Genomic DNA, 14,957 nt, shown 5'->3' with positions numbered 1-14,957 from the left:
CACGCCAATTACAATTATTATTTTGAATTTCGTTACTAACACCATTTCTGTTCTGCGATTTTGTATTGCTTTGCCTCCATGATTGCGATTTTATTGTGCTGTCAACGCTACGCCAAGTCTTTGTATCATTACGGCTCTTATTCCTCCGCCAATTTCGCGTACTACTTTCATTACCGCTACTTTGTGCAGTCTTAAAAGTGTCTTCATCCCCAACCGAATCTATTGCACTCTCAAAACCACTATTAGGTGAAGCAGAAGATTGACCCACAAAATGGTCACTCGATGTAGCGGCACTACTGCTTGCGTATGATACGCTCGATTGATCAGGTGATATTTGACCTTCAAATATTGGACTATTGTTACCAGATGACGGCGGCGAACTTGAAATGCGGGGTTTCAAAGTGAAGAATTTCTCATCGAAAAATATCGGCATTTCCTTACGGCCATTTCGATTTATTCTTACCTTATCGGTTATGGGATACGTGGCTATTGTGCGAGCCTCATCTAATGGCTGTTCTAATTTTGGACCCAATCCAACATGTCGCATCATAGCGATAGTTTCTCGCTCCAAATGCTCATTGTCGTTCCAATCGTCAATGGTTGGCTGCTCACCTAGTGGTTTGGTGCCTGCAATACGTTGCACTTGTGCAATTAGATTTAATTTATGGTTCTGAGAATTTGTAAAATTTTTTTCACGTTTAGTTTTCTCATTCTTTTGTTGCGCTATGAAATCCAAATGCGCTTTTGGACGGGGATAAAACGCTTGTGGTTTATTATCGCATAACTGACCAAAAATAAAATTATGATCTGGTTGCAAATCAACGATTTCCTCTTCAAAGTCGGTGGTTGGTACCCAAGACATGGCGAATTGAGAATTATTAAAAATACCAATAACGATGAACAGTTGTTTGTATTTATTGTGTGAACTCTGTAATAGTGAAGATAGTTAATTATAAACTAACAGAAGACAGTTAAATATAAACATCGTTTTTGCAATGGAAATTCTGTCACTGCAGCAAGAGCAACTTAACCTCAAATGTAGCGTCGCAATTAGCGTTAATAAAATACATTTAATTTTTACGAAATGTGTTACAAGTTATGTGATTGCAAGTGATTTTTCCATCATTACGTTGCAATTTCTTTGCAGACGCTGCACTTTTTCGCTTTGCAAAAACATGCACTTACCTCCTTTGCCAGTTCACCAAAAATTCCTTTGTTCCACGTACTCTTAAGGAATTACACAATGTAATCACAATAAAACTTTTACATAACAACTAGGAAGTAAATCCTGCCAATTATTTAATATTATGGTTATAATTTAATTAGCAGCTAAATGTCCAAAAGCCAGCGTTCCGCAAAATTTTAGCGAATTTCAAAATGTCTACTTTTTCATCTCTCTTTCACATACACTTTCGCTACTTTACGTCAAGTTTTAATGCGTTTTAAGTAACACTGGTGTGTTGAGGCAAACCTGAAATACAAGCAACACTGCTTTTTGGGACATTTTGGGACAATTTGGAAATACACGCAACTCTGCGGCCACGCATATACCCATTACCACATGGCATATGCTTACTTTTCCAGAAAAAAGTTGTTAACTAAGTTGCGACTAATTTCGAATTCGAGAATTACGAAATAATTGTTTTTATGGCTTTGTTAATTGATATCAATGTATATTTTTCTATCGTGCATACCAACTTCAAAAAAGAGACAGAACTCAAGTCAGTTACAAAAATGTAACTGCTCGTAGATCGTACAGATTCCACTCAATTGATACAAAAACAGGTACAACAGCAGGTTTATAGTTATAGAATATAATCATGAAGAAAATATAATTTTCATTAATTCGAGATAAATCCTACGACCGATTTATGCAAAAAAAAAAATCTGCCTATTTTTTATTTTTGCTCTTTTTGAAGAACGTGTGCGGTACACGTATACATATTATGAACTCCTAAATAATTTAAGCGAATCCCTTAAACTCGAAATTGGTTTAACAATTTCCAGGATAGCAAAACCCGTCAAAAGTTGTATAAAAGGCGATTTTCGCGTGCAAATTAGCAACGTGGCCTGGAAAGTAGTTCGTAAATTTCAGTTTCAGCTTTAGTGAATTTATTTATACAATTTGCACTTTTCACTTTTTCGTGGCATTTTGGAAATTTCTTTAATATTTACTTCAGCTGATACGATGTATCATACATATGAAGAAACTCTAACTGAACTGACGAATTTGGCAATTCAGCACTGTTTACGAGGCTACAAAAAGCTGCATTCCCAAAAACAACTTCAACAACTTTCGATATTTTCAAAAACTTTCGAATTTCCCACTTTTCGCTTTTAATGGAATTAACGAATTGAGGGCATATATATAAACCTGGTTGCACACGAGGCAATCGATGCGATCCCTATCATTTGAGGTTTATGCAGGCCAAGTTTTGGGAGACAATAGCAGTACATTCACACCTTTCTGGTTATCAGGTTATCTAGTTATGTGGATAAATTTTTTTATGCTTTCAACATTAAAATACACTTAACAATCATAATTTGTATCTAGATAAACAGGCATTTGTGAACATACACATTAACTTGTTTAATAATACATTCACGCTTTCATTTTCTTCGTAAATATCTTTAATTTAACGAACACAGTAATTTGAGCAATGCGGCAAATCCGGCGGCGTGTCGTTGTAATTTCGGACAGCGGCAAAATATAGTAGGAAAACCCGCACCGTGACCTTTTTTTTGTGTTTGGAGATTTTAGTAAATGGAACGAATTTTACGCCAAATGACACTAACAACGGTTTCTTAAAAGTGTAATGTCTTTCTAACTGTTTGTCCGCCTACTTCACACAAACATTTTGACAACTGATACATACATATTATCAGTTTTCTTGTCTTGTGTAAACTCCAGGTTAGAGGTGACGATTGAGGCAACACGTTTTTAATAACGGGGTTTACACGATCCAATATGTATGACAACATGGTGTAAACGTTTAAACAAAGGATTTAACACAGCTGTAGTTAAAATATATTTAGGAACTTAATTCGTAAATAAGTAGTGTGTATGTAATAATAAATTGAAACAATTCATTGATGTACAAGTTAAATACACTTCTTACATACCACGTTAAGGTTATTAAACTTACATAATTTTATTTAATTATATTAAAGAAGTATAATTTACTAGTTCCAAAACCGCCTACACGTTTTGTCCGGAGCACTAAGATACGGTTACCGCGACTGAGACTCAATTGCCGGCAGCGGCTTAAAGCGACAATACCATAGAGAATTCTCATTAATAATGACGAAAGTGCGTGAAAAGAGCAAAGAACAAGGAAAAATGCAAATAAGGCTGATCAACTCGTTTTTGAAATGTTCAAAAACACACAAATAAAATCTTGCCACATTGATGTGATGGGTACATATTTACATATGTATGTATATAGTACATACTTCAATATCGGTAACCACCAAAACGAGAGCTATGTACATATATATGTATGTATGTATGATTAAAGTACATTAACGAAATGAATTAAAATAAAATAACGAATAGTCTACAAATAAATGTCTGTATAACCAGTAAAAGAGGCTCTGGGCAACAGCTACTTCAATCTATCAAAATCAGCGAAATAAAATAAACTACATGGAAAAAGAGTAGGTACAAAGAGTCTCAACATTTCCATTCAAACGCAAATGCCATTGACACTGAAGTAAGCAACAGCCCAGTGTCTCGAAGCGGAGCGGCAGCCGTAGGCAAATCCAATGCGACTCGAAGCTGATTTCATGTGTGAACAAATACAAATGTACAGGAACGCACATGCTGGCAGCCAGACGAAAGCAGCAATGACTTTTTAATTAAAAGATACATTCGTCAGATACGATTTAGAATATTTACTGTGAAAAAGCGCTGTCGTTGGGACAGCGATGTTTCGAATCCGGAATGAGGTTTTCTACCGGTCAAAGCCACTTATTGCATACGTACATACATATTTTGATTTCACAAAAATAACTCTTTAGAGCGATTTGTATTCGAATGGCAAGCGATCGCTTGTACTTTTGGTAGATGCACTAATCCATGGTGTTTTATGCTCTTTAGCTTCACTTTAGGTATCGTTTAAATAATTGCCAGGGCATTTACGTGAACTACATTTTAACCTAAATGAAATAATTCAAATGCAAAGCGCGCGTACCTGGATTTTTGTAGGTTACCTTGAGCCATTCTTCAGTCACAAAATCGAAGCTTAAAACACGTTTCTTGAACTGGCTTCTTATTCAAACGCCAATTTAATTACCAGCCACAAATTCGATAATGAAGGTGATAGTTTCCACCAACGCTGGCGAGGAATGATTCAAATTTTTTTTTGTAGGTTCTCTTACTTCCATCTACGTACGTATGTATGTAGGCACATACGATGATAGGCAAGAACGCGTTAAAAAGCACTTTTAAACAAGGTAACAGTGCGGCACAGCAGAAATTGGGAAAAGATTTCAGATAGCCAAAGAAGACCAACAGGTAAGCGCGGCTTAAAAACCCATAGCCAAGTTAGTGAGCCAATAGATATTTGGTACCTACAGATTCCTCACGGGAAGCATCAACACTGGAGCCTCATCAAACAAAAGCAGTTCAATAATCGACGCACTCGCTCGCACACAGATATGTTGAAGGCGCCTCCAGCCAACGCGATCCTACAAATTTACCATCGTCCCATTGCATTCGCACACCAGACAATCTATGCAATTGCGCCAAAAAGAAAAGGCCAAAATCCAAAGACGTCAACTGCGGGACGGAAGAGAAGCCACCATCATCAGCACACACATCAGCAATCATTCATACAAGATTTTTTTCTTTTGCAAATTGTTTCACACTTTTAACAAATTCAAGCGCAATATTTATGGATATTTCATGTTCAATTACTTTTTATAACAAAAAAAAGAGTTTCTAGACAACTGGTGAAATATGCGAAAACTCTATTGATTGGCAAGTACTCACTCTTTGTAGCTTTTCCAGTTTTCCCTCAGTCACCGGTTGATGATCTCACACACTTTCTACTCGCTTCGCAATCTTTTTGCACGCCTGCATACACTTCGTGTTAGACAAGTTTTGTTCAGAAAATATACTAAATTTACTTGAGACAGGTTTTAAATGGTCGACTCTGGCTTTAATCACAAATTTGACAACACAGCAAACTATCGCTTTTGGAAGCACCAAGAAAACTGAGGGAGACATTTTTCGCACGAGTTTTTTTCAGGGTGTGCGAGATACACATTTTGTGATGCTGTCTAAAAATGTAGTAGACGAATGAGCAAAATAGTAGTCAGATGCTCAAGCTGTCAACAAGTGCTTGTCAAATTTCGGCTAAAGGCACTGTAATGGAATACAGCTGATTAATAGATACATATGTACATATAAGGGAATTTGAATTTCTCTTGCTTGGAAATAATATGCCACAAACGATAGAATTGTAAAAAAAAAATAGTTTATTGCAATACATTTTGTTGTGTGATTAAGTTTCTGTATCAAACTACTATGGTAGAAGTAATTTTATTATATCCCAAACATTTATTATAAATCTTATAATAGTCATAAAGTTCTGGGAAGAGTTTAACTGTATTTACTTACACATATTCACCCGTCATGACTCATGTGCTCAAGCAATTTGAACTTTTCCGGATTCATTTGTGGTTGCTTGGCAAAAACCGGTTTGTAAACAATTTAAAAGCAAACGCCCAAGAAGGTACTACAGAAATGAGCTGAGCGACACGTAAACACTGGCACGCTGCAGGTATCAAAAACCGGCTGGTACGTCCGTTGAGTTCGAAAGCTGTTTGCCAAAAAGAGATGACACTACATGCCTTAGTGTTATGGTTGGTTTGCCTACGCTTGTGAGATATACATGGGAGATGCCCCACCGTTTTAAAAAGTAAAATTTTAAAACGAAATTTGAAAATGGTAGGGACAAACAAAGTGAAGGAAGGGTATTCACACCATTGATGGAAAAGTAGATACAATTTTATAGCCTTAAAATATAAAGTAGCTTTTCAAAGGGTTTATAAATTGAAAAATGTATGAAAACGTCTATTTATAAAGCTTTTTAAACATACTTTATTTTTTATGAATAAGGCCATTAATTTTTCTCAGCCGTTTCTTGACTCAAATATAAAATTGGTGCAAAGCAGTGTTGGGCGTTAATCAATTAATTTTTCAATCGTCTTGTTAATTAATTAAAAAGGTAATTGCAATTAGATGAATATCAATTGAAATTTTAATTGCGCATTTCAATTACATTAACTGCAATTAAACTTTTAATTACGTATTGCAATAACCCTATCCGCTTTGAATTTAAGAGAAAAAATAACTCACAAAAGAGAATAGGCGATTTATTTTTTGGAGATGTGAGCTCTCGCTCAGTGGGAGAGGGTTATTTGCATATAATTTCCTCTGCTGTTGGTCTCGGACACTTATCGCTGGGAGAGAAAAAAAAAAGTGTTAAAGAGCAGTTAGTCAACGACGTAGCGTAAACGTAGGTTGACGTACGTAGCAGCATATCAAATTTACTGTTTAAAGAGAGAGAGAGAGAAGCAACGGCAACGTCACCGCCATGCGGTGGTGATTTAATAGCTCAAACAGTCAACGACGTAGCGTAGACGTAGGTTAACGCAGACACGATCTACCTCATGGGATTCGCGTGTTAACGAAAACTCACCACCGCATGGCGGTGACGTTCGTTGCTTCTCTCAACGGTAAATTTGATATGACGCTACGTACGTCAACCTACGTTTACGCTACGTCGTTGACTAACTGCGCTTTTAGAGCGCGGTTACCGTGGAACGTGTACGTAGCGTAACGTAAATGTGCGTAGAAACATATCAAATTTGCTGTTGATAGAAAAAGAGAAAGAGACGTTGCCAACGTCACGGTTTGTGATTTGGGTTGTTGACCAATAAATAAAATAAAATTTATTTGTGATTTAATTTGTCAACCAAATAAGAAATACAATTTATTTGTGATTTGATTTGTAGAGCGAATCAACTTGCATTCTGATTTTTCAACTAAATAATACTTTTTTTATGCAACGCAAATAAGATATTCAAGTATCTACCAACTTCCAGTTCTACAAAAATCTTCGGGATTTTTGGGACTATTTCGGGATTTTCGATACTTCGTCGGGATTCTCGGGACAACATCGGTACTATTTCGGTTTTTTTCGAGACTTTCGGAATTCTCGGGACTATATCGGAGTTTTTGGGACTACTTTGGGATTTTCGGGATTCTCAGGACTATATCGGGATCTTCGGGACTGATTTGGGACTGATTCGGTATTTTCGAGACTTCTTCAAGATTTTCGGAATCTTCGGGACTACTGCGGGATTTTTGGACTATTTCGTGATTTTCGAGACTACTTTGGCATTTTCGGGATGGCAAAGGGATGGCGAAAAATTAGGTCGCATGGCCAACAAATCGCAGAACAGGTTCCAATAGGCCTAACCATCCAGTCGGGGGCAAGCGCAGAGTTGTAAGGGATAAAAGGACAGTTACTCTAACGCAGACAAGTTAAAGAAGACGCCAAACGGAATTGAGCGCCTTCCGAAGTTTCCAGGAAAAGATTATGTTGGTCCAGGGTGGAAGTAAAAGCGTGCATTAGAGCAGGATGTAGAACTACATATATCGGAAGGGTCAGAAGAAAGATCTGGATATGTCAGTTGTGATGCGTAGACAACAGTTATGTTTAACGATTTGCTCATCGAGAGTTTTTTTTTTTTTGCTTTTACACCAACAGAATTGTTACCAGATAGCAAACATAGAATTCCTCAGACAACAGGTTCTTTCCCGTACAATCCACGCTGGGTCCGATAAATAGAGAGTAAGCGAACAATTTTCATTCTTCCATTGAGCACATCTCCATTCCATCCATGGGCACATCTCCATTCGCTTAAATTTTAAAATGTGGGGAATCTATTGTATTGTACTATGTTGAACGCAAAAAAAAAAACAATGCTTGAAAATCTCGACACTTTGACCGAAAAATTGATGGACAAAATCGGTTGAATTTCAATATCCTACTTATACAGTATGTAAATGTAAAACTTTGTAAGTGGTGTGAGTATGTTCGTTTCCCTTTCCGCTAAAACGGCTATGCGGATTTGGATATGGCACAAAGATAGCTTTGGGCTTGGAATAACAAATAGAATATTATTTGAAAAAAGTTGCCACCTGCTTAAGAAATTCAATGCAGTTTAAATTATAAGTTCAACGAAATATTTACAATATCGTTGCCAAAGCATACACAACATTTAAAGAGGGTTGCCACCTATTTAAAAAGTTGAATTCTTTTTCAATAAAAGGTTAAATTAAATTTTATTTTATGGTTGGCCAACGAAAAAGTTTAAAAAGGCTTTTTGTTGAAAATACTTTGAAAAGGGTTTCCACCGGTTTAAAAGTCAAATCCCATTTTTAATAGGTTTAAGAAAGTCTTGGAGTTCAAAGGAAATATTAATGTTTAAGAAAGATTTCTTTCGGAAATATTTTTGGGGAGGATTAAAAAGCCAAATTAATAAGTTGAATAAAATAATAAGATATGGATATTGATCGAAAGAAGTATAAAAGATTTGTCGGATGTTATTTTTACTAAGGCTCGCCACCAGTTTAAAAGTAAAATTAAAGTTAGTTAGATTAATCAAATATGGTGATTATCATAACTTTACGACACTCAGAATTTGACAAGATTTTATAATTTTTCTTATTGTTTTTTAATTTTAATTATTTTGTATAATTGTATTTTTTGCTGGGACTTACCGTTGATTTTTGCAAGTCTTTTGTTTCTTTTTGACGAAGTCAGACATTTTCTTCCATACGAAGTTAGTATGTTCGACGATTCCTTTTTTATGGAGAAAATGAGCAACACCTTCAACAAACAAAATTCCCAAAAATCAGCGGTAAGTCGGAGCTACTTTAAACTTGCACTCTGTTGTACTAAAATTCAATGAGCTACAAAACTTCATACTCAAAATTTTAAATTAAATTTTAATTAAAAAAATCGAATTAAAAAGCTCGAAATTTTTACCAAAGTTTGTTATTTTTTTTTTTTAATTTTGCACAAAGATTGAAACTTGAATTTATATGGTTTTAGTTAATGAATATGTTTTTATAAAAAAAAAAAATTTAATAAAAAAATTAAAGACAAATCGCCTAATCTAGTCAATATGTTAGTGTCGTAAATTGTGATAAGCACTATATCTCTGGTTAAAATATGCAAATAATACATCAAGCATACTTTGAGGCGCAAAATCTGATATTAATCGAGCGAAAGTTTTCCTGAAACGAGCTATGTCATCTAAATACTCGAACTTGATTCACACCTTTCGCCGCCACTGTACTAAAGTATAGGCGAAGGAAGAGTACGTTGAACTTCCGCAGCCAAACGACAAGAAGAGAGGTGTATGCCAGCTATATACAAGGATGCACCAGCAATTCATTGAGATGCCATAAGCCACTATGTATGTATGTACATATGTATGTATGCTGAAAGCTAAACGAAGACGGCATAGTGAGAAATTACAACCGAATGCGGCATGACTCTGCGCCGAGTGAATGGGAATGGCAAGAACAAAAACAACAAAGCGACTGGCCATTCAGAAAATGCATGCTGCTTATGCGATTATGTATGTATGTAGGTATAGTATGTGTATAAGTATGTATGCTTGAAAGTGGGTGGAGGATGTTTATGAAATGCAATAGCAACTACATAAAGCTGCGCAGTGGAATAAAAATGCGGACAACTTGTAGTATATGTATGCGCTCGAGCCGATTACTCGAAACAACGATGGAGGCCAGCCGAATCCAACCAACAGACTAGGCCAAGTATGGCTATTGGAGGACGATGGCAAATTCAGTTGCAGTTGCATCGCGCTGGCGGATGGTTTGAAATTTCGGAATCAAATTACAAAGGAAAAATAAAACGGTTACCTACAACTTTTTTGGGAGTACATATAAAATTCTTAATGCATATTTATGTGTAGATTTATTTGTGTATGTATAAAAGGAAAAATTAAGAAATAAAAGTTAAAGGAGGTGTTAAGAAGTGTAAACGCAGTGTTAGTGCAATTCAAACGCTTTTTAGCACGCCTTTTTGACAGTCGGAGGCGAAGTGAAGAAAGAAGCGGTTATTAGTAACGGCTACTAGATGAAAATTGTAAATGCAAAACCGCAAATGAATGATCTACGCCAAACTTGTAGGGCATACAATTTCCATTTGTTTTAAAGTGCAAATCAAGTGTTCTCGATGTTGAAATATTTAGTGAAATTGAACTGACTGACTGAGTGTGTTCGACTCGAAATCGTTGTTTTGTATAAAAATCTAATAGCATTCGTTCCTACTAATAAATATGTATATATGTTTGCTCTATAACTTTCTCAGCATAAAATCATACCGTTGCATGGGTGGCAGGATATTGACATATACATATATGTATATACTTATGTACATGCATGTCTGTATGTGCACTGGCTGTGTCAAAAGCTATTTACCTTGCCGCAGCTATTGACCGCTTTCGGCTGAGTTGCTCGACATCGCGTGCATTTTAATTTGCAGCGAGCAACAACTCTTTCACTTCGTCCTTTTTTTTTTTGCTTGTTTGCTTGTGTGTGCTGCTTTTTTTTTTGTTTTGAATTGTGTTTGTTTAATTGGCACATATTCCCATTTGCAAGGCTATGCGATAATAGGTCAAATACCGCCCCAGTTTATTGGCTTTTCAATTCAATTTGGGGCAGCAAACATGTTGGCCGCAAAGGTATCGAGCAGTTAGTCGAGAAATATGGTGGTTTGGCACTCTGAATGTTTGCCGCTGCCTTGCATGGCCGTTGTGGGCGAGTTTGAATTTTCGGTGGTAAATAGTAATACATATATACGCTGCGGCATAGTGTTTCCGGTCGCGGAAGTTATTAAGTGGCTTAGTATATACATAGGTACATATGTATATACATATGTAATGTAACATAACTACTTGTGCTGTGTGTTTGTATGTATGTAAATATGTAAATGCAAACATATGAGTACATATTTACACACACATATGTATGTACTTACTTATATAATTTCTAAGTAGGTGCTATATATTTGCTCAAAACTGTGAGCACTTGATTGTGTAATATATGTATATGTATGTACAGGTATGCACGTACATAAATACATACATATGAATGATTGCTTATCCCACTAGAACTTGAATGGAGATCTCCCTAAGTGAGGAATAAAAGAGTACTCCCCTTGACCTGATTTCGGATCAATAAGAGAGATTTGTGGACTTTTTACTCCCTTATTACTCGTTTAGGAGTCAATAGGGACATCTCCTAAGCTAGCAATTAAAGAATGCTCCCTGAGGCATGATTTGGGAGCAATAAGCGAGATTAGTCGGTTTTGCACTCCTGTATTACTCACTTAGGAGTATAATGGGAGATCTCCCAAGTGAGCAATAAAAGTATCCTCCGGGATACATGATTTCGGAGGTATAAGCGAGATTTGTTGGTTTTGTACTCCGTTATTACTCGCTTAGGAGCAAAAATCAATGTCTCCTAAGCGAGCAATCCAGGAGTATTCTTTTTAATTGATAGGAGAGCTATACGCACCTTCTTCAACATAATTTTGTGTTTTTGGAAAATGTATGAAGAAAGCAAAACAGATAACTGATGTGTACATTCATACTTATATACATATGTATTTCTTATTGAAAAATTTAAATCAGGAAACAATGAAATTAATTGGAGAGCAAATCTTTAGAGCCGCTGGTATGTATGATAGCATTTGTTTAAACTTATAAATGATTGTATTATTTAACTCAAAATATATTTCAGATTACGGGGCCAGCAATTAAGGCGTCTACGTTCTAGCGTTGCAATCTTGCCCCGCCCAGAAAACTTACTGGGTACAGCCGGAAATTTTTCAAGGCGTGAATAGTTTGGGCCACTCCCGGGTGAATACAAGTTAAATAACTTTTCCAGGAAATCATCCTCGCCACACTTATCTTGTGGATTGTATAAAAGTATATATGTATGTATGTATAATGTTTGAGTTTGTCATTACTGTTCGATATCCGTTTTCTAATTTTAGTTAATATTGTAATAATAATTATTTATGTTTTTTTTCTGTTTTTGTAATAATCAGCTTAAATCTTGTATTTATGTGCATAAGTATGTATATATGTATATGATTAAAAAATTAAATAAATGAATTGCGTAAAAAGCAAAATCTTTTTAGCTTATGTAAAATGCTCGTTATGGAGCAATGTGGGAGTAGTCTTCCATTACTCCATGAGGAGGAATTCGGGAGTATAGAGACGTTCTTTTATTACTCGTACAGGAGCCTTCCGGGATGACTCTTATGGGAGTACTCCCTTACTACTCGTTAGGGAGGAATGTGGGATGTTTTCTATGTGCACTCCCTTGTTGTCTTTTTGGGAGGTTTCTGGGAGGTAACTAAGGGAGTACTCCCGTATTGCTCCATTAGGAGGTTTGTGGGATGATAATTCTGTGTGTGCTCCCCGATTGCTTGTTTAGGAGGTAAAAGGGATTACTCCCCCTCCTAGGACATCCAATGTTAAAGGGAGTATACAAAATTACATGCTTATACACAGAAGCATAGGGAGCAATGGGGAGTATTCGTATACTCCCAAGGGAGTACTCACCGAGCAATCGTACGATGCTCCCAAGTTCTACTGGGATAAGCGTGTTGTGAATTTGTCAGTTTGTAAATTGTGAATTTTGGGAGCGGCCCCATAATCCAATAATAAAAATAAGAACACAATGTGAGAGAACCAAAAGAAAATCTAAATGCGAAATTCGCCGGATCATGTTACCTATATATAACTATTTCCTAAGAGGGGCACTAAATAAGTCTTTAGTTTTTGCAACACTAATGCCGTTCGTGTTTGTCGATGTGTCATTCGTATCGTAAATTTTTAAAATTAACATACTCAGAAGGTTTAACAGTAAATATGAGTGCTCTTTGTGTAACTTCCTAATAACTAGTTGAAATATCTGCTAACTTCTGTTTGTATTTTAGCAATAAGTTTTCTAAAAATTAAAAGGTAGATATATTTATTTTTCGTTTTTTAGAATAAAAACTAAAAATTAAAATAAAGTTAAATTAAAAAAAGAACAAAATTAAATTAAAAAAGAAAAAACCAATAAACTAAGTTTCAAAAATTAACTTATTAAAAAAATTATCTTTAAGTAAAATCTGAGAATGAAAAGAAAAAAATGAAAAGAGAAAAAAAATTAACTAAAAATAAGTACCTAAAAATTATATGAAATTTAAAAAATATACATTTTTCTTTTCATAAGAATAAAAAAAAGAAACTATAAGCCAATTAAATTAAAAAAACTGATTTAATTATTCATAAAAGTTTCTAAAAACTAAATGATCTAAAACAATGATCTTTAAATAAAATCTAGAAATTAAAAGAAACAAAATAAAAAATAAAAAGAATGAATTAAAAATAAGAAAAAACTAAGAACCTAAAAATTAAAAGAAAGAAAAGAAAAAATATAATTTTTCTTATAAGAATAAAAACTAAAAAATCAAAAAAAGAACTGAATAAAAAAAGAAACAAGAAAAAGTTTCTTAAAATTAAATAATTATTAAAAAAATGTTTATTTTTAAATTAATAAAATACAAAAATTAAAAAAAAAATTAAAATTAAATAAAGAAAAAGTAAACTACTTATACGAAATTAAAAAAAAAATATTTTCGTTTAAAAGGAATATACATTTATGTAATCAAAAAATTAAAAAAAAAAATAAATAATAAAAAATAAATGAATTTAAAAAAATATTTTCCTAAAAATTAAATGAAATTAAAAGATATTTTTCTTGTTAAAGCTGTAAAATCTAAAAATCAAAAAAAAAAAAATATTAAAAAAGAAAAACCATGTTTCTAATATTTAATTGAAATTGAAAAAAATGTTTTTCGTTTTAAAACAACCAAATCTAAAAATTTAATAAGAAAATTAAGTAAGTTTCTAAAAATTAAAAAAATTTAAAAATATAATTACACAATATAATCTAAAAATTAAATAAAACAAAGATACAGCAATAAGGTCTGTAAATATCAAAAGAAATTTTATATCGAAAAATATACCTCCGCTTTCGTATTTCGAAATCAAGAAATATTTAGCGGTCATTCAAAGCGCTCAAAGTTACCATTTCTTATTACTAACGATATTTTATTAGTCCCTTGCATTTTTTGGTCTTTTTGGAGGATCTTTAAAACATAATTAATATTAAAGAATGGGTAAATAAATAATTTTGTAGTATATTAGAAGTCTCTTGAAGAGAAACAAACTTTTGCAATTGATAAATATTGATTTTCAAAAATTCTATACCATTTCTCCATTTCTACGAAAAAACTGTAGAATATATGGAACATTTTGAGCGCTTTGAGCGACCTATAAAAATTTTTAGAAGAACAATCCTATACAATACAATAAAATTCCGACTTATCTTTTTTTGGCCACCCTAGTCCAGATAGATGTTTAATGCAAAAGCCAATAGAATAACTCCTTAAAATCGCATCCAGAGCTCATTTTATGGTAAAAAGGTATCAATCTATACCATAAATTCGTCTATAGTGCTTATCGCAATTATGCGCCACCCACACATTGACTAACTATTCATTTTTTAAATTTTATTATTATAATTTTTTTTAAACTATAGTATAATCGGTAACAAAGACCATATGAATTCAAATTTCAAACTCTGTGCAATATTTTAAAGACATTCAAGAAACTTTCGTAAAAATTTTGAGCTTTTAATTCGTTTCTTAGAAAGAGTTTGAGTATGCAGTTTTATGGCCCATTAAATAATTTGGTATAACAAAGTGCTAGTTTGAAGTAGCTAGGACTTACTGTTGATTTTTAGCAATTTTTTTGTTGAAGGTGTCGCTAATTTTCTCCATGCAAAA

The 14,957-nt window shown here is 34.1% G+C and overlaps 2 protein-coding genes across 4 annotated transcripts in view; both read right to left on the bottom strand.

The window, feature by feature from the left end:
• Positions 1–1,344, bottom strand: part of LOC118740675 — a 7,066-nt gene extending 5,722 nt beyond the window's left edge. The window contains exons 1-2 of one of the 2 annotated variants that reach the window (XM_036472295.1): positions 1,186–1,344; positions 1–928 (exon numbers count right to left, since the gene is read on the bottom strand). In XM_036472295.1, coding sequence (XP_036328188.1) covers positions 1–862 — 862 coding nt within the window. In that variant the 5' untranslated portion in view covers positions 863–928; positions 1,186–1,344. The remainder of the gene's footprint in view (positions 929–1,185) is intronic. The other variant, XM_036472296.1, reaches the window with a different exon arrangement.
• Positions 1–5,223, bottom strand: part of LOC118740674 (serine/threonine-protein kinase grp-like) — an 80,076-nt gene extending 74,853 nt beyond the window's left edge. For both annotated transcript variants that reach the window (XM_036472294.1, XM_036472290.1), the window contains exon 1: positions 4,994–5,223. The gene's annotated coding sequence lies outside the window, so the exon portion shown is untranslated. The remainder of the gene's footprint in view (positions 1–4,993) is intronic.
• Between the last annotated feature and the right edge of the window lie 9,734 nt (positions 5,224–14,957).

The sequence above is a fragment of the Rhagoletis pomonella genome, unplaced genomic scaffold (assembly GCF_013731165.1).
Source record: "Rhagoletis pomonella isolate Grant_MI unplaced genomic scaffold, Rhpom_1.0 Rhpom_scaffold_00006, whole genome shotgun sequence".
NCBI classification, from domain to species: domain Eukaryota; kingdom Metazoa; phylum Arthropoda; class Insecta; order Diptera; family Tephritidae; genus Rhagoletis; species Rhagoletis pomonella.
This window is presented reverse-complemented; position numbering and strand designations above follow the sequence as displayed.